The 22696-nt window shown below is 41.2% G+C and overlaps 1 protein-coding gene across 2 annotated transcripts in view; it reads right to left on the bottom strand.

Moving 5' to 3' along the window:
* ATAD2B (ATPase family AAA domain containing 2B) overlaps positions 1-22696 on the bottom strand; it is a 170462-nt gene that overhangs the window by 15190 nt on the left and 132576 nt on the right. For both annotated transcript variants that reach the window (XM_030555339.1, XM_030555340.1), the window contains exon 25: positions 5774-6475. In XM_030555339.1, coding sequence (XP_030411199.1) covers positions 5774-6475 — 702 coding nt within the window. The remainder of the gene's footprint in view (positions 1-5773; positions 6476-22696) is intronic.

Below are 22696 nucleotides of genomic sequence, written 5' to 3'. Positions count from 1 at the left end.
ACTTGTATCCTGCCTTCCTTCAATCCGCAGAGAACAACATTTCCTTGAGCAAATAAACTGGAAAGCCTTGAACAGAAAGCTCAGAGTCTGACTACGAATGCTCTTTTACATATTGTAAAGGAAGTTACAACAGTTCTTTCTGAATGGTAGAAATTGTGAAGTAGTGCATCTCAATACAACATGCACAGCTGGTGATTGAGCAGCTCTCGGTACCAAAAGATGTCCGGAAGTCGCAAAGAGAGGTGACTCACGAGGGTACTTGGACCACAACAGAATGTGGTATGGGCACTGAAGTTGTTCTTGATGTCACTGTCCGAGGTGTTGATCATGGGTCTGAGGGTACTGCAGATTCCAGTGAGCCTGCTCTCTTACTAGAACAGGATCTCATGGCAGCCACAGTAATAGTCTTTGATACCGTACCCTTTATCGGCAAGGTATGGGACTTAGATGAAGTCTTACAGTGCTTCATGGCACCCAAAGTACTTAGAGCCTCAAGAGCACTCCTCACAGGGCCCTGAGGTCTCTGGTTCCTGAATCTTCTAAGAGAAAGAACTTCCCGTTCTCCTTCACTTATCTGCCCCCCGTCCTTAGTCTTTGAGTGGGAAATTCTTAGAAACAATGAAGCAATTATAGGTACCTTGCTGACAGAGAGTATCAGAGACCAGGATCTCAATGCTGCCTTCACCTTGGAAGCCCTCGTGATCATGATCTCAATGTAGACAGGACATTAACGGAAGCAGAGGGCTCCTGTTCAGGAAGTTTCCTGTTCCCAGGTCAGAAGTCAGTCTTAAGGCTTTCTCCATCACTAACACACTATACTTAAATCTCCCTGTTTTTGTGGGATCTTCCCTTAAAACAAATACAAATATTCCACTTGCTGGGGATATGCGAGTATCCCAAGCAATATGCTGAAAACCCTCAACACTGACGGGAATCACTTTTCAACAGAAGAGGCACAGTTTAAAATCTGGTGAGCCTGGCATCCCAGATACAAGAAAAAACATCTGACATCTCAGTAAGGGAAAAAACAAAACAAAAAATTCCCCCAGGAAGAAAGGAACAACAGTTCAAACAACTATAAAGTACTAAGAATCCTACAAACTAACTAACGAACTAACACTATATATTACATTCTAACTCTGAAGAGGAAAACAGGCACACACTAAACTGTCTCTGGTCAAATGCGATTGAGAAAGAACATAAGGCTGTTTACCCAGGCTGTGCTACATTGCCTTGGTACAGGGCACGGAGATGTGACAGACGCATGTGCAAGCTGAACAGGCAATGCTACCAAAAATCTCGGATCAAATTTTTCCATGGGTGAAATTTAAGAAAATTGTAGGGAGAAGTATGGACAAATGTAGAATTCTCACAAAACCTACAAAAAAAGTTAAGCCACGGAAACCATTGGTTTAATGGTGTGATTCTCCCAAATTAACTTTATTTTTCACAAAAATCTCTTAAACTTTTTTTCTATATCTAGACAGAAGATAAAACAACAACACTGCTGGAGTTTAGACAAGTAGATGGATATATTATTTAAAGTAAAAGCTTGAGAAAAAAAGTTTTAAGTTTTAAAAATATATTATACTTTGTTTTAAAGTACACCTCTACCCTGATATAATGCTGTCCTTGGGAGCCCAAAAATCTTATTGTGTTATAGGTGAAACGGCGTTATATCGAACTTGCTTTGATCCACCAGAGTGCGCAGCCCCGCCCCACCAGAGGGCTGCTTTACCGCGTTATATCCGAATTCGTGTTATATCAGGTCGCGTCATATTGGAGTAGAGGTGTATATTGAATCATGTCATTTACAATATCAAAAGTTTGCTGAAGCTTTGTATATTGAGATTTTTACAAAATGCACAGGTTCATTTTTTTAATATATAAACATGAAGGTTCAACCAACACATAGTACTGTCTTCACTTTCATTATGGTATATAGTTTCCTATAAGTTTATTTATGTTCATAAAAACTGTACAGTTCAAAGGCACCCATGAAATAGCTCAACTTTAAAACTGAGCCCTTAATTCTCAACAAAAATTTTTCAAGTCACTGCAAAGTGGGTCAGTCTACATAGCAACAGCAAGTGCAAAGCAAATTCTCCAAATCTTTCCACCTGATTAAATCAATTTTCTCTTCCTCCCAAGCCCTCCCTTCTCCAACACTGCGTAAATTTTTAACATCTTTTGACACCAAAGCTTGAAATCTAGGTCATATTTGACTTCTCTCTCCCCCTTCCAGATCCAAGCATTTGCAAAATCCTAGTGGTTCTTTCTCTACAACATCTCCCAAGATTTACTCTTCTCTCTTTATTGCTACTTCTGATCCTGTCCTGCCATAGGTTCTCTCTTGCCTCAACCCTCCTCTCTTCTTACAATACTGATTGTTGCCACAGTGGTTTTCTTCAGTATATACATAATTAAATTTCTAAAAGTATTTTCCTCCACTGTTACTCAGACCACATTGCCCCCAGTTTGAGTCCCTTCACTGGCTACCACCTGCCTTCCACACCAAGTTGAAGATTGTGTTCCTAACTTACAAGGCCCTGCAAAAATCCACTCCTCCTGACAAATCAGCACTTCTTCCTGTTCATCTTCTCATGTACACTGCCTTGCTCAAGTTTCTAATCTACACATACTCTTCATCTCCTCCTATCACTTATTACTGTACCTTATTCCATGCTACTCCTTATCCTTGGAAAACACTTCCTAACCTTATACACTGAGGAATAACAACACCTGCCATTTAAAAACCTTTGTTAAAACTCATTTTTTTTTTGCAAACCCTAGCACTAACCATTTAAAGATACATTGTTCTTTTACATATTCATGAACAGCTAACAAAAAAGCAAGCGAACAAACACCTTTTACTTCTCTCTTCCCCTCGGGCCCCCAAGAGATGATGTTTCTCTGCTTTTATTCACCATTATCCTTACCACCTCTTTGTCTATTGTCCTTTCTCTGCAATGTCTATCTATTGATTGTAAACTGCTCCCAGCAGGGATCATCACTTGCAAAGCAACATATATACCTCAGGCAAAAACCTTTTGTTACAAATTTTTTAAAAATATACTACTCTCAACTTGATTTCATCAAAATCCTTCAAATCTGCAATATGGAAATCCTGTAAGATTACATACTTTCTATATTTTATTGAATTAAAACCCAAAACAGTGACACGGTAAATGCCTGGATCAGAAACCACTATGAACCCACAACATACTAGGTCCCATACAAACAGTGTGAGGAATTTTAAAAAAAAACAACAAATTATTTTCAGCATCACAGAACGTTACCTGTATATTTGCAGTTTCCCCACAGAAACCATACAGAAGCACATAGAACATTGTCAGTACTGAGGTAGACTTATTTATCTAAGGAAATGTGACCAAAAATGACATTTAACTCAGGGTGGAATTGTGTTATAAGAGTATTAGATGTTCAAAATGTTCAGGTTGCAGTCAGGGCCGTCCTTAGGATTTATGGGGCCCTACGGAGTATTATTAAACTGGTGCCCCTATGCCGGATGGCAGTCCAAGCTCACAGCCTGGTGGGGGAGGGGGAGGAGGGACTTGACAGCAAAGGATAATGAGATGCCCAGCCTGCCTCATGGTGGCGGAGAGTCACAGTTCCCCGCAGAGACTTCCATGCCCTCTCCCTCATGCAGAATGGACATGAAGAAAGTACCTAATTAAAAGCACTAAAATTTGGGAATAAAAAATGTCAATCACAGGTTTTTTGATATGCCCTGAAGTTTGTCAGAGATTTATTTGCAAAAACTTCATAGTAAGGGTGAGTCAGCTGTCCTGCTGAATACAACATTACATATAATGGAATACATGATGCAGCTCTTCTCTGTTTTACATTTTCTTCATCAGTATTTCTAAGTTGAATTTATATTTTAAATGTACTCAAATCTTAAACCAGCATTCCAGATTACTACATGTTTAACTCACTGAAACAAAGACATTCTTTTAAATTAAACAGAGAGGTTTAGTGTGTTCATAACACTGTTCATTGCTTTTAGAAAAAGGGAACAGTAATTTACTTTGTGTGATCTCCATAACAAGAGACATGGTTATGAAATTTCATCAACTTTAAAAAAAATATGTTTCCAAAGATTTTAGGTATAACAAGGATTTTGTCTTACTAAGGTACTGATTTTGCTGGAGGGTTCTTTTAAAACTAGTTTGTTGGATAGTCAGAAGTAAAGAAAGGGAACTCTTTGTCCAGCTATCTGGAAGGGAAGGACTGTTGTCCCTTTAAGGGCTCTCTTCACTGGGGAGTGGGGGGAGAGGTGATGAAGGGATGGACAGAAAGTACAGGAAGACTTGGAAGCAATTTTTTTTTTTAACTATGGTAATTAAAATGTGTGTTTTAGATAAAGGAGGTCTTTTGAAGGATTTATTTAAAAAACTATGTCTGAAGATCCACACATTTAAGGCTAAAGATGATTGTGCATCTAAAACTCTATGCAAGCATTTTTTAGAAATGTGATTTCATAATCTTCACCAGCTCACTAATGAAATATTTTTAAAGCAAATTTTAAACTAAGGTCCTGTGGACCGACATGTTCTGTGTAAATATTACATTAATGCACAACTGTTTTTGTCAGTAAAGTCAGAAACTGACAGTATAAAAATTTATTTGGGCATAAGCTTTCGTGGACATCTGATGAAATGGGTTCTAGTCCACAAAAGGTTATGCCCAAATAATTTGTTAGGGTATGTCTACATCTACAATTTTGCAACGCTGGTTGTTACAGCTGTATTAGTACAGCTGTATAGGGCCAGCGCTGCAGAGTGGCCACACTTACAGCAACCAGCGATGCAAGTGGTGTTAGATGTGGCCACACTGCAGCGCTGTTGGGCGGCTTCAAGGGGGGTTCGGGGAACGCGAGAGCAAACCGGGGAAGGAGACCAGCTTCCCCGGGGTTTGCTCTTGCGTTCCCCGAACCCCCCTGCAAACCGCAGGGAAGGAGACCTGCTTGCTCGGGGGTTCGGGGAACGCGAGAGCAAACCCGGGAAGGAGACCAGCTTGATTACCAGAGAGGCTTCCTCAGGTATGCTGGGATACCTGCTTATTCCACGGAGGTCAAGAAAAGCGCTGGTAAGTGTCTACACTTGATCCAGCGTTGGATCCTCTACACCCGAGACAAAACGGGAGTACGGCCAGCGCTGCAAACAGGGAGTTGCAGCGCTGGTGATGCCCTGCAGATGTGTACACCTCCTAAGTTGCAGCGCTGTAACCCCCTCACCAGCGCTGCAACTTTGTGATGTAGACAAGCCCTTAGTCTTTGAGGTGACACAAGGACTTGTCCTTGTTTTTGCTGATACAGACTAACAGGACTACCACTCTGAAACCTGTCAGTATATACCTTGGGGTTGGCAAATGCCCTAAATGGCTTTATTACCCCTTGAATGTCTCTTTAACAGTTTCAATGTTGTGCTAATAGGTCTGGCAGGCTGGAGGTTTTTTCACTTTTAACTACTAGATTCCCTCCCAAGGAAGACTCACCAGGCTAGAGCAGCCATCTGTGGGAGCCTGCAGGAAGGGTCAGAACAGGGATAGGAAAACAAGAGGGTAGACACTAAGACCCAGTGGTGCCCCAAATTTTCAGGTGCCCTACGCAGCTGCCTATCTTCCCTATGCCTATGCCTGGCTGCAGTTCACAAAACACACTACTCACTTGTTATTGCAACAAAGTATACCCATCTATATTTACTTCAGCATTAATCTCAATACGGGACATACTGAAAACAAACCATACCTTCTTTATCTGGTTCAATATCTTTAGTCTCAATGTCTGTGCTGCTCACTGGTGTCTTTTCATTATTGCTGTATTGTTGTACTTCAGTATTAGACTGTTTCACCAAATCAGCTCCCTGATTTTCACTAGAACCTTCTGTTTTTTCCTTTGGCTGATCTTCAGACACACCTTTTTGCTCATTACGAGGCACATCATCGTCACATGCTGAAACATCAACTGGTTCTGCTTTACCATTCTGACATTCTGGAACAGGTATCCCCTCTAAGCTGTGTGTAGATGCCTCACCATTCACACAGTCCCACTTGGATGGAGACTCCTTCCTTGATTCCTTTTCAGCATTCACAGTAAGACTGTCATTTACTAACAGGGATTCATTTGAACTCTCTTCTTCTGTTGATGCAAAACTGTTTTCTTTTCCTACTGTCCCATTGTTAAGTCTCTGTTCTGCATCTATATCCATGATATCACAAGAGGACTCATCATTTGTCATAGACAGATCTCCCATTTCCTCTCCATTCTCCTCAATGCAGTCTGTGCTGATTTCTAGCTCCCCATTCTCCAGCAGCTTCCTGCCCTCCCTATGATTTTCATCATCAGCAAATTTTGCATCATCTTCATCTTTCTTCAAATTGTTGACTTTTCTCTTTTTAATAATGCCTTTACCCCACTGTGAACGTCGTCTTGATTTCCTCCTTATTCGAACTGAATTGGAAGAGACAAAAACATGTCACTTTTAAAAGCACATACATCTGCAACACATGGGTTAGGATAATTGACTACATACTAACGGACACCCACAATTCTCAAACTTTCCACAGCTGGGGATTTTCAAATTAGCATTGAGCTAATTCTGCTCCCACTGAAGTCAACAGCAAAATGAACTCCCACTGGCTTCAATGAGAGCAGAGTGAGGCCAATGCCGACCACTTCTGAAAATCTCACCCATCATGGATATTTTACACTAACCAAGTGTGCAGGAAGCACTAATTAAATTAATCGGTAAGGCCACTCCTCTTTCCTTCTTCACATTCCTCATGAAAACCCACTTCTATTTAGACCACAAAACATCAGACAGACAATTATAGCTGTGAGATGTAGAATTTCAGGAAAGCCAATTTTACTTCACTTTTTTTTTTAAATCTTCAGATGACTTGGAACTATTATGTTGTGCTAGAATTAAGCTGCATAACCCCATGACCTTGTCATCCCTCCTACTGTTTGCTTTGTTTCAAGTCAGATTATATACTGTCTGGGATGGGGCAGTGTCTTCTAAGGGTACATATGCATTGTGTCTAGGAACCCCAATCTCAAAAGGGGTTTTTGGTTATGTTCCTAATATAAACTTCAAACAATAGCTCAGGAAGAGTATTCACCTGTAATGTTGAATTTCAGCATATTTTATAAGATGATGAGAAAGTGTATTTTAGTAGGTTGAGCAAACGAGAGATAGATGGGAACTGCTGGATTCCAATTTCTGCTACGATACAGATTACTTATGCTCTTAGACAAGTTATAACCACTTTGCAAGAGCTTTTCCATCGAAAAATGGAGGCTGCTATACTTAAAGTGGTCACATTGTTTACTCTGGAGAGATACTGCCAGCACAAATCAGTATTAACAGGAAACTCTCTCAAAGTGACAATCTTTCAAAATGAAAGAAACTAAGTCCATTAACTATACCTACCCACCTCACCAGGTCAGTTATGAAAATCAGTGTTCACAAAGTTGCTCTGAAGATGCTAGTAACATGTGAGTGCTGCGCATTAAATGACAAGAGGTCAGAGAAACATAACTAAATGTAACGTTGAGAACGTCTTCTCTGAAAGTGCTACTTAATCTGATAATTTAACTAGTTTCAAGACTTTACTAACTACAACGTTAATAAGAAATGTCTAACTTTTTAGTTTAAAAAGTTCTTAAAAGCACACATTCACCTTTAAAATCATATTTTAGGGAACTGGATTGGACTGAAGAACTTGTGGATCTAAAGGCAGAGGAGGCCTGGAATTACTTCAAGTCAAAGTTGCAGAAACTATCAGAAGCCTGCATCCCAATTTATAGGCAGGAATTGTAGACCAAGCTGGATGAGCAAGCATCTCAAAGAGGTGATTAAGAAAAAGCAGAAAGCCAACAAGGAGTGGAAAATGGGAGTGATCAGCAAGGAAAGCTACCTTACTGAGGTCAGAACATGTAGGGATAAAGTGAGAAAGGCCAAGAGCCATGTAGAGTTGAATCTTGCAAAGGGAATTAAAACCAATAGTAAAAGGTTCTAGAGCCATATAAATAAGAAAACAAAGAGAGAGGAAGTGGGACCGCTAAACACTGAGGATGGAGTGGAGGTTAAGCATAACCTAGGCATGGCCCAATATCTAAACAAATAGTTTGCCTCAGTCTTTAATAAGGCTAATGAGGAGCTTAGGGATAATGGTTGGATGACAAATGGGAATGACTATATGGAGGTAGATATTACCATATCTGAGGCAGAAGCCAAACTTGAACAGCTTAATGGGACTAAATTAGGGGGCCCAGATAATCTTCATCCAAGAATATTAAAGGAACTGGCACATGAAATTGCAAGCCCATTAGCAAGAACTTTTAATGAATTTGTAAACTCAGGGGTTGTACCATATGACTGGAGAATTACTAACATAGTTCCTATTTTTAAGAAAAGAAAAAACAAACAGTGATCAGGGTAACTACAGGCCTGTCAGTTTGACATCTGTAGTATGCAAGGCCCTGGAAAAAATTTTGAAGGAGAAAGTAGTTAAGGACATTGAGGTCAATGGTAATTGGGACAAAATACAACATGGTTTTACAAAAGGTAGATCATGCCAAACCAACCTGATCTCTTCCTTTGAGAAGGTAACAGATTTTTTAGACAAGGAAACACAGTGGATCTAATTTACCTCAATTTCAGTAAAGCATTTGATACGGTTCCATATCGGGAATTATTAGCTCAATTGGAAAAGATGGGGATCAATATGAAAATTGAAAGGTGGATAAGGAACTGGTTAAAGGGGAGACTACAATGGGTTGTACTGAAAGGAGAACTGTCAGGCTAGAGGGAGGTTACTAGTGGAGTTCCTCAAGGATCAGTTTTGGGACCAATCTTATTTAATCTTTTTATTACTGACGTTGGCACAAAAAGTGGGAATGCGCTAATAGTTTGCTGATGACACAAAGCTGGGAGATATTGCCAATACAGAGAAGGACCGGGATATCATACAGGAAGATCTGGATGACTTTGTAAACTGGCGTAAAGTAATAGGAAGAAATTTTATAGTGAAAAGTGCAAGGTTATGCACTTAGGGATTAACAACAAGAATTTTTGTTATAAGCTGGGGACACATCAGTTGGAAGTAACAGAGGAGGAGAGGGACCTTGGAGTATTGGTTGATCACAGGATAATTATGAGCTGCCAATGTGATGTGGCCATGAAAAAAGCTAATGTGGTCTTGAGGTGCATCAGGCGAAGCATTTGCAGTAGAGATAAGGAGGTAGTATTATACAAGGCACTGGTGAGACCTCATCTGGAATACAGTGTGCACTTCCGATCTCCCATGTTTAAGAAGGATGAATTCAATCTGGAACAGGTACGGAGAAGGGCTACTAGGATGATCCGAGGAATGGAAACCTGTCTTATGAAAGGAGACGCAAAGAGCTTGGCTTGTTTAGTTTAACCAAAAGAAGGCTGAGGGGAGATATGATTGCTCTCTATAAATATATCAGAAGGATAAATACCAGGGAGGGAGAGGAATTATTTAAGATCAGTACCAATGTGGCCACAAGAACAAATGGATATAAACTGGCCATCAGGAAGTTTAGACTTGAACCTAGATGAAGGTTACTAACCATAAGAGGAGTGAAGTTCTGGAACAGCCTTCCAAGGGAAGCAGTGGGGGCAAAAGACATATCTGGCTTCAAGACTAAGCTTGATAAGTTTATGGAGGGGATGGTATGATGGGATAGCCTAATTTTGGCAATTAACTGATCTTTGACTATTAGCAGTAAATATGTCCAATGGCCTGTGATGGGATGTTAGATGGGATGGGATCTGAGTTACTAAAGAGAATTCTTTCCTGGGTGTCCGGCTGGTGAGTCTTGCCCACATGCTCAGAGTTTAGCTGATCGGCATATTTGGGGTCGGGAAGGAATTTTCCTCAAGGGAGGATTGGCAGAGGCCCTGGGGGGTTTTCGCCTTCCTCTGCAGCATAGGGCATGGGTAGGGTGACCAGATCACCACACTAAAATATCGGGACACATTGGCCCCGCCCACAGTCCACCCCTGCTCCTCCCAGGCTCCGCCTCCACTCTGCCCCTGGTCCCGCCCCCTTCCCCACTCAGCCCTTCCCCCCCACCCGCATCCTTCCTCATCCACTGGCTTGCTGTGTCCCTCCTCAGTCCCCCACCCACCACTCGCCTCTCCACCCGCCACTCACCCCTATGGTGCCGACTTCCCCTCTCCCGGGTGCGTGCTCGCCCACTTTCCACCTCTTTCCGCCCCTGCACCACCCTCACCTTGCCCCTGTTTCACCCCTTCCCCCAACTCCCCACCCCTGCCCTGCCTCTTCTCTGCCTCCTCCCCTGAGCGCACTGCGTACACACTCCTCCCTCCTAGAAAGCGCTAAGCATTGCCAAACAGCTGTTTGGCCGTGGGAAGTGCTGGAGGGGGGTGGAGCTGGGGGGAAGGGGAGAAGAAGGAGACGAGGAGGGAGGAGCTTGGCTGTAATTTTTCCCCGTGGGTGTTCCAACTCTGGAGCACTCACAGGGTCAGCGCCTCCCTCTTGCTGCCCTCCATACATTGATCAGGACGCAGGACAAAGGGTTAAATATCGGGACAGTCTTGATTTTATCAGGACATCTGGTCACCCTCGGCATGGGTCACTTGCTGATGGATTCTCTGCACCTTCAAGTCTTTAAACCATGATTTGAGGATTTCAATAGCTCAGACATAGGTTAGGGGTTTGACACAGGAGTGGGGGAGTAAGCTTCTGTGGCCTCCATTGTGCAGGAGGTCAGACAAGATGATCATAATAGTCCTTTATGACCTTAAAGTCTATGATTCTATCTGAAAAGTGTATACATACTATTGTTATGAGTAACCTCTAAGAATACTAGAGCTGAAAGAGTTTTGAAAAAAAAACAAAAAACACAATCTCCCCGCTTAGTTTGTTTATTCAACAGCACTTTCTACACAGTCAGTTTCACGGTACTATTAAGGATCAGCTGCATTTGTATCATGCACAACTTCGGTGCAGCTTGTATACACTTCTCCAGGTTCTGCAAGAAGGCATTCACCAATAATAGAAGCAGAAAAATTCAAACTGAAGGTGCTGAAGCAGGTGTATACAGAGACAAAGCTCCACTTTCGGGGGATTCCAAATATGCTTGCTCTCAGGCCTACTAAAAAAGATGGTCTAGGTATACTTGGTCCTGCCTCAGCATGGCGAGGTGAAGGAGGAGGGACTAGATGATCTCTCGAGGTCCTTTTGGACCTATATTTTTATGGTTCTATGATCCTTACAAAATACAGCAGGGGAGCAGAAACCATACAACAATTCTTTAAAGGAATTTTCAAATAGCAGAGGACTTACTTTTTAAAAGGTTCTCCATCAGAAAGTTGAATTTTTAAAAAAAACTTAATTTAAAACAAAAAAAGCACAGTTCCTTTAAGGTCAGTTCTTTGCTATAAGTAAAAGATTAAATATTTATCACCTCCCAATTTCTATATCAGATGTGGTCGGTTTACCAGTATAATACATTTGTTCTGTCAGCACTGCAAACTCATCCTGGGATCAGAGCCCATGATTCAAATACTTAAGCACATGCCTACATTTAAGCATGTGAGAAATCCCACTAAAATAAATTAAATTATTCATGTGCTTACAATTAGATGCGTTTAGTGCTTTGGAGAATCAGGGCCAGAAAGTCTAACTGGGTTCTTTCCAGTTAGTGCATCATCACCATAATAGAAGTTCAAGACCAAACTAGGCCTTGCCACATCTGTGCAAGCTTAGCTTCATAGGTGTAACTAACCGGAGACATAGTGATCAAAATAAGTGATTCACAAGCCCTCTCTTTAAGCTGTATTGTCTTTTATTGATAAGAAAAAACAGAAAAAACTTCTTTTCATCATTAAAGCAGCACACACAGAGGGAACCAATCTATTGAATAAGACACTGCATTTTTAAAGAGTTACTTCCCATAGAAGAAGTGCTTTTATGTTGCAATACTGACACTAATAATAATAAAATAAATAATAATAATAATAATAATAATAATAATAATAATAATAATAATAATAGGAGATATACCCATCTCCTAGAACTGGAAGGGACCTTGACAGGTCATCAAGTCCAGCCCCCCACCTTCACTGATTTTTTCCCCAGATCCCTAAGTGGCCCCCTCAAGTATTAAACTCTCAAACCTGCATTTAGCAGGCCAATGCTCAAACCATTGAGCTATCCCTCCCCCCAATATTATTTCCAATTTAATATCATCACTGAGAAATTAAAAATAAAAAATTGATGGTATTTGGCAACATACATTATACAGTGGGAGCCCTTCTTGCTGACTGTATTAATTATAACGATAGTACAGATCAAAACAATAATCAAGTTATGTTGCCTTCTATTCACTTTAGTCACCCAAAACATGGCTAAATCTGTACTCCTTTCCCTCCTTCCCAAACTCTCCTCACTTTGTGGTCTACATCACTAAGTCTCGTGACTTAGATGTTGTCTTTAACTCTGGCATTAGCTTAGACGAGGAGTAGTCTATTTGTTGTCAAGGTCCAAATTTCTTGCTCAAGGTATAGTCAAGATCAGACTCCAGAGAAGAAAATAAAAAATAATAATAAGTAAATAAAAAGATTTCAGATCCATTCAAAAGCATCTGGAAATCTGGATTTGGCCCACAGTCCACCTATTGATTACCCCTGGCTTAGACCTAGACCTGTAAACCAAGCAGTGACCAAATCTTGCTGCATCTTCCTCCACTCTCTCCAGCCCTTTTCCTCTGTCCACGAAGCTAGAACTATCTCCAGACTGTTCCCATCCTGACTGCTGCAACCTCCTCCTCTCAGGTTTTCAGGACTCCAGTTCAGGTCCACTGAAAACATTACTGCTAAGATCATTCTCCTGATCCGTCATACTGACCATGCCACCCCTCTCGAGTCCATTCATTCATTGGCTTTCCCTTTTTTCACCAGGTCACAAATGCGCTTCCATGGCTTCCCTTTAAGGTCTTTCACAGCTTGGATTCTCCATACTAATCTATTTTATTACATAGCGCCCCACTATCAATGCTAGCCTTTACTGCCCATTTATCCACTTCTCTCACAAGAACTTTGTGCTATCTTCCATGCTCCCCTTTATGCATCTGATGCCATCCTTGAATTAGTTTGTAAGGCCATTGCCTTGTCCCATCTACAAATTTCTCCTTAAGATCGCTATCTACTGTTATGCTTACGAGTAACTCTCAAATGATAACAGCAAAGTAGATGGCCAGTTGTTGCTACATAGATTAATCTTATTTGTTTATACCTTATTTTCTATATGAAAACAATTAACTGATTCAAAACCATCCCCCTGTGCATGGAGCCTATGTCCTACATGACTATGACTTCATGATTCTCCAGACTAAACAAACCCAATTTTTTCAATCTTTCCTCAGAGGTCATGTTTTCTAGACCTTTAATCATTTTGTCGCTCTCCTCTGGACTTTTTTCCAATTTGATTTGTCCACATCTTTCCTGATATGTGGCACCCAGAACTGGACACAATACTCCAGCTGAGGCCTTATTAGTGCTGAGTAGAGTGGAAAAATTAATTCTCATGTCTTGCTTACAACATTTCTGCTAATACATCAAAAGTATCAGTGAGGTAGCCGTGTTAGTCTGGATCTGTAAAAGCAGCAAAGAGTCCTGTGGCACTAACTATAGCTGTTAGTCTATAAGGTGCCACAGGACTCTTTGCTGCTTTTACATGATTTTGTTAATTGTTTAAAAAAGACTCATCCACCTCTTTTTCCTCCTTAGGTGGTCTATAATAGACCCCTACCATGGCATCGCCTTTGTTTTTTACTCCTTTTATCTTTTCCCAGAGACTTTCAACAAATCTGTCTCCAATTTCCATCTCAACCTCAAGACAAGATCTCCTCTTTTTTTTACCCTTGCCTGTCCTTCCTGAGCAACTGTACCCTTTGTGACAAAGTTCCTCCTCTACCTTGGTGGGTCAAGCACTTATTGGCAGATTTGCTCACCTCAGTGATCTCCCCCAAGTCTGGATCAACTCCTCCTGTGTCTGATCAGGAGTTGGGAGGTTTGGGAGGAACCCAGGCCCGCCCTCTACTCTGGGTTCCAGCCCAGGGCCCTATGGATTTGCAGCTATCTATAGTGCCTCCTGGAACAGCTGTGTGACAGCTACACCTCCCTGGGCTACTTCCCCAAGGCCTCCTCCAAACACCTTTATCCTCACCACAGGACCTTCCTCCTGGTGTCTGATAATGCTTGTCCTCCTCAATCCTCCAGCAGTACACTCTCTCACTCTCAGCTCCTTGCCCTCTTGCTCCTAGCTCCTCACACATGCTCCTTCTCCTCTGGCTCCTCCCCATCCGACTGGAGAGAGCTCCTTTTAAAACCCAGGTGCCCTGATTAGCCTGCCTTGATTGTCTGAAGGTGTTCTAATCAGCCTGTCTGCCTTAACTGGTTCTAGCAAGTTCCTGACTACTCTAGTGCAGATCCTGCTCTGGTCACTCAGGGAACAGAAAACTACTCACCCAGTGACCAGTATATTTGCCCTCTACCAGACTCCTGTACCCAACTGGTCTGGGTCTGTCTCATCTTCTATACAAATATTCCAGTCATGGGTATTATCCCTCAAGTCTCTCATGCCAACTATGAGATAGCTGTGTTTATTCACCAGTATTCTAGTTCTTCCTATTTATTCCTTATACCTATTGCATTAATATACAGATATCTAAGATATTGATTTGATTTCCCTCCATGTTCCTTCTTGCCACAGCTATAACTGCCCATGCTCTCCCCCAGATTCCTGCCCTTCACCAGGTCTCCATGTTTTTGACTTACCTGTGGGCTTTTGTCTCCTGCCTCCGTCAAACCTAGTTTAAAGCCCTCATTAGCCAGTTTGTATCCAAAGATACTCTTCCCTTTACTCAACAGGTGAGCCTCATCTCTGCTCAATAGTCCTTCCCCCCAGAACAGCACCCCATGGCAAGGAAGCCAAAGCTCCCCTGGTGACACCATCTACATAGCCACGCATTCACCTCTAGGATGCATTAGTCTCTGCCTGGGCCCCTAGCTTTGACCAGAAGGATTGAAGAGAACATCACTTGCACCCCCAGCTACTTCACCTTTACTCCCAGAGCCTGCCAGTCACTTCTGATCTGCTCAGGGCATACCCCGCAGTATCATTAGTGCCTACATGAATCCAAGGGGTAATAGTCAGAGGGTTGGATGATTCTTGACAATCCATCTGTAACATCTCAGATGCAGATGCCTCCCAGGATGTTACATCAGGATGACAGAAGGGCACCTTCGACCCCTTGGGAGTGGTGGCTGCTATCCTCCCATACTTTGGGGTACACAGCTTCTCCTCCTCCAACTTTGCAGGCAATTCCTCATCCCCTATTGCCAAGTTAGAATAACTGTTTTTCATCACTATGGTCAGTAGATTGGGAGCAGGGATGGAGCACGGCCTGCTGCCTGAAGTAACCAGAAGCCAGTCTCCTCCCCATGACAGAGCCATAGCCTCCTACCTCAGTGGTAAGACAGCTGTCTTCTCTAGCTAGATAGCTTCCTCAGCCTTGGAGGTGTCCATATGAATATTCTCAATTAATTCCTTGTGTGCATGGATGCTCTTCAGCCTAGACACCTTCTCCTCTAGCTCTCCCAACCTGCTTTCTGAGAGATTTCACCAGCAGGCACCTTTCACACTGGATGATTTCCTCAGCCTGGTTTTCTATGAAAGGGAATGCAGGCCACAGTCTACAAATCCACACCAAGATCTGGACAGAGGCATCCATAGCCAGGGTCTTTGTCTGGACACAGGTGCGCATGGAGGAGACAGGAGCAGCACTGAAACTGGCAATGTGGCCTTTCCTAATCACAGCGATTACATTTTGACTCCTTCCTCCCGTTTGCTGTCCCTGGTTTGCTAGTTCCTCTTGGTCGCTTAGCCTCTGACTTTTAAAACCTTCTGTCATATGGTGTACTAACCCCATTGTCAATCGCACAGGGGGAGTGTGATCTCAAGGCTGACTGAAGCTGACCAAAGATGATCTAGGGAACAAAGGCTCAAACAGTCCCTAAACACACAATTCCAACTGACACTGTAACTTGAAGTAACCCAAAAGAGAAAGAAAAACAACAAACCACCAAACAAGCTCACTCACCCCAAGATTAAAAGAGAAGATTGAAGGGGGATATGGTAACAGTCTTCAAGTATACAAAAGATTGTTATAAAGAGAAGGGCGATAAATTGTTCTCCTTAACCACTGAGAATAGAAGTAGTAATGGGCTTAAATTGCAGCAAGAGAGATTTAGGTTAGACATTAGGAAAAACTTCCCATGTTTAACTACCCTTACAGCTAGGAACAAATTACCTAGAGAGGTTGTGGAATGTTCATGATTGTCTAAACCGTTCTTAAAAACCTCCAAACACCTGTCAGGGATGGTATAGATAATACTTAGTCCTGCCTCAGTGCCAGGGACTGGAATAGCTGACCTGTCAAGGTCCCTTGCAGTCCTACACTTCTATGATTCTACCCATCAGCCCCACTCTCTCCATCAACAATTACTCTACCCATTCCCTTGTTATCTAAACAATTGCACACCTTTCCAAAAAAAAACCAACCTGTTTACTGTGATACATAGCAAGAAGCTTGATGTTCTCATAATTTTTATTCAAATTCTTTAAACTGATACTGAAATTCAAAAAGCTCCATAAACGTGCACTGGGTGGGTGATGATGGTAAATTACTTTGATGAAAACAATAGTCTATGAGTCTATATTTATATTAACACACATATATTTGCATGTATTACTACACACACACACACACACACACACACACACACACACACACACACACACACACACAGTCTTACCTCTGCTTTATTAACAAACTGTTCTCAGCCCAACACTAATTAAGATTATTTTTGTCTATGTTTCACATGAGAGGGAAAGTTCAGTCACCATTCAGTTCACAGATTTTTGTTTCCATTTTATTTTACAAACTTCTAATGAAATGAATGGGCAACACGCATGACAAGACATAGAATATGAACAAATATTCTACAAGCTTTGCGTGATGACAACTTATTGTACAGGATATAACCTAGTGTGGAAAAATATTTGATTTTATTACAAGTATATGGCCCTTAAGGTCCTACAAAGATGACCTGTAGTAATATAATAGCTTAAGCTTACACAGCACCTTTACAAATACACTATACAGACTAAGAATGATCTCACACACCACTGAAATGCAGCAAGATGTGGATTGGGAAAATCCAACTCTCCCTTAGTTCCTTCACCAATACAAAATCCAGGTGTTACAGGATTCTATGGTAGTGGGAAATGAGGGCAGATCACTGAATCTCTATGGACAACAAATCTACAAGAAACACATTTACTGTAAGGTAAGTCACCATATCTTTGAGTGCTTGTCCGTATATATTTATACATTCCATTGTTGGTAACTCACAAGCAGAGACGAAAGAGTCTAGCTGAACAATGATTGTAAGACAGTCATGCCAATGAGTACATCAGATACACTGATGATGTTACTATGGAATAATGTTAGATAAATGTGTACACTGAACTCCAAGTAGCTGCCATACATATCTCTACTACTAAAACTTCTCAAAAATGCTACAAGGGCTGCTTGAGCAATCACAGAGTGGGCTGTAACCCTCAATGGTAAATCTAAATTGGCTATTTAATAGCACAATTTAATGCATTCAGAAATCCAACTAGAAAGTGTGTGTTGATATAACCTGTCCTTTCACCCTATATCCATAACCTACAATCAATCTAGGGCACATCCTAAATGGCTTAGACCTGTCCAGGTAGAATGAAGGTTATGGTTATCTAAGTTATGAAGTTTAGCTTCCTCCTTGTATTTGTTGGAACATGGATGAGGGAAAGAAAAGAGTCAGATATATTATTTGGTTGAGATGGAAATTACAGATTATCTTAAGCAGGAACTTCAAGTTAGGTCTCAAGGTCACCCTATCTTTATGAAATACCATGTATGGAAGTCCTGTCACAAGTGCTTGTATCCCCCCAGCTTCTAGCAGATATTTCTGCTCCAAAAATGGCTACTTTGATGGATAAATTAAACAGGGAACATATAGCTAGTTGCTCAACAGCTGGACCCATCATCAACCAGTCAGTACAAGGGTGAGATCCCAAGGAGAAGACCCTGAACTGGGGGAATATACCTGCATAAGGCTCTTCATGAACCTAGCTACTGTAGAGTGTGAGAAGGTCAAATGTTCCTGAATTGGCAGAGGGAAAGCTGAGATGATTGCTAGGTAGACCCTCAAAATGCTCACAGATAGCCCAGAGATTCTTACCAATAGAAGGTATTCTGATATTTCAGGTATTTGAACCTGACAGAGAGATAACTGATGGTGGTATGCCTAGACCGCATCTCTTCCACTTAGAGTAATCAAGCCTCATAGAGTCCACAGGTCAGGCCCACAGATGTTAAGCAGCCAGTATCCATGCCAGAAAGTACAGGGAAGGTGGACCCAAACGGAGAATCTGCAGCGTCTGTGGGATACATTGGGTTGAAGAGGCAACTGGATTGGAGGTTGAACAGAGAGATTCACTGAGATTTTGAACTAAACAACCTTGGCTTGCCTGGTGCTATCATGATCATTCTGGTGGAGTCCTGCCTTAGAGTTCTGATAACTATCAAGATTAGAACAATGGAATCAGATGGTAAGCATATATTAGACCCAGGGACCAGGGGATCAGGAATGTGTTGGATGAAGATCCTTGACTCTGCCCTGATCTGGAACAGAACCTGTGACTTTTTTTGGTCTTTGATGATGTTCCAGGCCTATGTCTGTTTGACCATGCCGGTCGAATGTATCGTGAATAATGGTATCTTTTACTGACCACTCATGGTCCCTTTTAAACTGTCTGCTTCAATACGGCTGACGTGGTCAGTACCAAAGGAGGTACCCTTTACTACTGATAAATACCAGTGAGTCTAGTACTGAAGAAACTATAAGGTCTCTCACAGTGTAGGATTTCAGTATGGAGTAAGCCAGTATTTTGGTAGGTGCATAGAAAAAGAGTGTTGGTACCGGGGCCTCAGTAACAAGAGGTTGGAACCAAGTAATTTCTGAGGTATTGATGATCTGCATATACAGACTAGCCAGCAGGAATAATCTGAGGACGAGTGCTCAGGATTTTCATCCCCAGCCACTCCAAGGTCTGAAGAGGAATGCACTGGCCTCCTCAAAAAGAGTGACTTCAGGTGAAACTCTAGCCTTGAGCTCTCCAAGAACAATTTACAGATGGCACATCACTGAGATATAATAAGCATTTTGTGTGCCCATTGTTAAGAGGCATTAGTGTCTCTCATGAAGGGCAGTTTCTAAAGCCGGAGATCTGTGTTCAGTCGTGACTGGTTCCGGCGCTGGTAAAATTTCAAACAAAGAAGAAAAAAAGTTTCTTCTTCTTACATATCAAAAATATTTAATGTTAATCCTAATGACTAAATACCTGTCTATTTACAATACAACTGACAGACCACACAGCGGGCAAGAAGCTCAGACACTGCAAGTTGCAACTCGTAGCCAGTGATAAGGAACTGAGGAACAGTTGGGGATAGCTCAAACCCTATATGCTCTTGGGTGGGAAAGACAAGGATATTCAGGGCACTGATGCAACCCCAATGAACACTGTTGGCCAGAACAATCTGAACTTGAGTACACAGGGGACATACTGACCAAAAGTGGAATATATATAGACAAGTATTCAAAAAATGAACCTGACTTCTCTTACTCAAGAAGAGAGATAGGAAACACAAATATGTAATCCTTTCATAATTTAGCATAGACCTTCTCCCATTCCAATCATTATATATCATTACAATAGTTAATTTTGGGATAGGACAGAGACACAAAAATTAAAAAGAGAAATTACGCCAATTAAAAGAGAATGAAAACAGATTAATTCTATCTGTGGAGTCCAGTTATACACAGCCAATCTATATGGTCCAGAAACTTAGTACTCCTGTTGAGCATCTCCGTAAGTGGTAGCTATTACAGGTATTGACATGACTAGCCAATCCAGTTGGCTCTTCAGACCCACTAAATACCATCCTTCATATAGCAATAATGTGAGGTAATTATGAACAACTGCAAAGTACCACCTTTTACTTTAAGTTTATTAAAAAAAAAATCCAGACAGATGTTTCAAATCATTGGCTAGAAGAGAATGTTGTGAAGTCTTTTCACTGCAAGACTGGTTTCTCTGTCAAAAGGAGAAATAAAAATTAATGAAAAACAGAACCAAATAACATGGTTCAGAAAATAAAGAATGCAAAAGAAAAAGGTGGAAAACCAAATTACAGGCAGAAAGTCAAAAACCATTCTGTAATAATGTACAGCAACCTTCAACCCAATACTTTACACAATTTAATGCATAACAATCAGATACTTCGTTTACCATCTTGTACTAATACATGCAGTGTTCGTAGTCAAAATGTTGATTTGAGTATAAACCTTGTGAACTCAGAAAAACTCACTTGCAACAGAAAAGGCTTTTCTTCACTAGTCCTGTTCCTGGCCTGACATAAATGTTACATGGCTGGTGATCAGAATGTTTACAGACATAGGAAGACTTCTCATACAAAGGACTGGTCTACACTAGGGGAGGGGATCGATCTAAGATATGCAACTTCAGCTACGTGAATAACGTAGCTGAAGTCGAAGTATCTTAGATCAAGTTACCTACTGTCCTCACGGCATGGGATCGATGTCCGTGGCTCCCCCTGTCAACTCTGCTACCACCATTCGCATTGGTGGAGTTCCGGAGTCAACAGGAGCACGTTCAGGGATCGATATATCGCGTCTAGGTGAGAGGTGATATATCGATCCCTGAGAAATTGATTGCTACCGACCGATATGGCGGGTAGTGAAGATGTACCCAAAGAGAGGCTGAATAGGTTGGGACTATTTGAGTTAGGGAGGAGACAAATATGAAGGGTGTTGAGAGAGAAGTGTACAAAATAAAAAAATACAGAAAAGGTAATTCAGAAGCTCCCATTGGCTTTATCATAACACAAAACAAAAAGATTCGATTAAACTGAATGGCAGCATATTTAAAAAGAACAAAAAAATATTTTATACAATCCATAATTGGTCTATGGAACTCATTGCCATCAGATACTGAGAACAAGAGTTTAACAAGATTAAAGAAGCAACTAGAGAGTCAAGAGTAACAAAAACATCCATAGCTTCATTATAGGATTTTTTTTAAAAAATCAGATGCTATAAAAGCCTAATTCTTAAAGGCTTATAAAAGCATTAACTAATATAGCCAAGAAGTTTGCCTCAAAAATCAGTAATATATGATTGTCAACTGTGGGATTTCTTGCACTTTACTGTTCTAGGTCATGTTAGAGACATGAAATTGCTCTAAATGAAACATTGTTCTGATCCAGCATGTTAATTCTTGTACGTTCCTAATACAAAACTTTGTATGGCATGGTCATGATCTATGGTAGTTGTCTGAGCTCAGGCTAGAAAACCAGGGACTCCCAACTTCTAATTTCAGATAGTAACTGCATCCTCAAACACTCAATGTCAGTAATACTTACCTCCACCTCATTATAAGATTGTTTTGAGGATTAATTAGTGTGTGTAACTCACTTTGAAGTATCAGAGGGGTAGCCGTGTTAGTTTGGATATGTAAAAAGCAACAAAAAATCCTGTGGCATCTTATAGAATAACAGACGTATTGGAGCATAAGCTTTAACGGGTGAATACCCACTTTGTCTGTTAGTCTATAAGGTGCCACGGGACTCCGTCGCTTTTTGAAGGTGAAGATTTTTTTTAAAGTTTTAAAAAGTTTTCTCTAAAGTTCAAAAGACTTGTCAACTAAACCACCCCCGCAAGAGGCTGTGCCATCTATTATTTGAAATGAAGCAATATAGCAGCGACCTGTATGGCTGGGTCTATACTTCTTGCCCACAATTCTTTTACCTTTGTTATGCTATCATCACTGCAGTTCTATTAGAAGCAGCAACACTTGGAACATTAGCCTGACAAGGCATCAGCATCTACCAGCATTTTAACCAGTGTCAGTCATCTTAACCCTTCAGTTCCAGGTGACAGTTAAAATGCCATCAGATACTAGTGCTGAAATTCCAGAGTAAACAGTGCAGATTTTGGTCCCAAATGCAGAAACTGGTTAAAATTGCAAAAATATTGGGCAGCCAGTCTTCCCTCTCCTCCCTCAGGCTCTCTCACTTGTTTTACAGTCACTAGTCAATGCTAGTAACTTCTGCTAAGCAGTCAGAAGTCATCACAAAGAAAATGGAAAGGAAACTGAATAAATGGAATTTGAGTGGAGGGAGTGAGAATGAAAAGAGGATGAGAAACGAAAATAGAATTTTTTCTTTTTAACATTGCTATAGAAAAATTGTCACCATCCAAAAACAAACAAGAAAACATGCAGAAGAGCTTTCTTCACCCTTCCACCTGAGGGTTAACAGACATCAAAACTTAGGTCATTTGCAAATACTGGTGAAGACTAATCTATCCGAAGCCACAGCTTTTACTTAAATAATACACTAAACATTGGTTTTATTCAGGAAGTATTTTTTCCCCCCAGTCATTTCCTTGTTTGGTCTCAGCAACAGGCAGCTTCGCAGACA

Source organism: Gopherus evgoodei, chromosome 3 (assembly GCF_007399415.2).
Source record: "Gopherus evgoodei ecotype Sinaloan lineage chromosome 3, rGopEvg1_v1.p, whole genome shotgun sequence".
Classification (NCBI taxonomy): domain Eukaryota; kingdom Metazoa; phylum Chordata; order Testudines; family Testudinidae; genus Gopherus; species Gopherus evgoodei.
The sequence above is the reverse complement of the archived record's forward strand: the minus strand, read 5'-3'. Positions and strand labels throughout refer to the sequence as shown.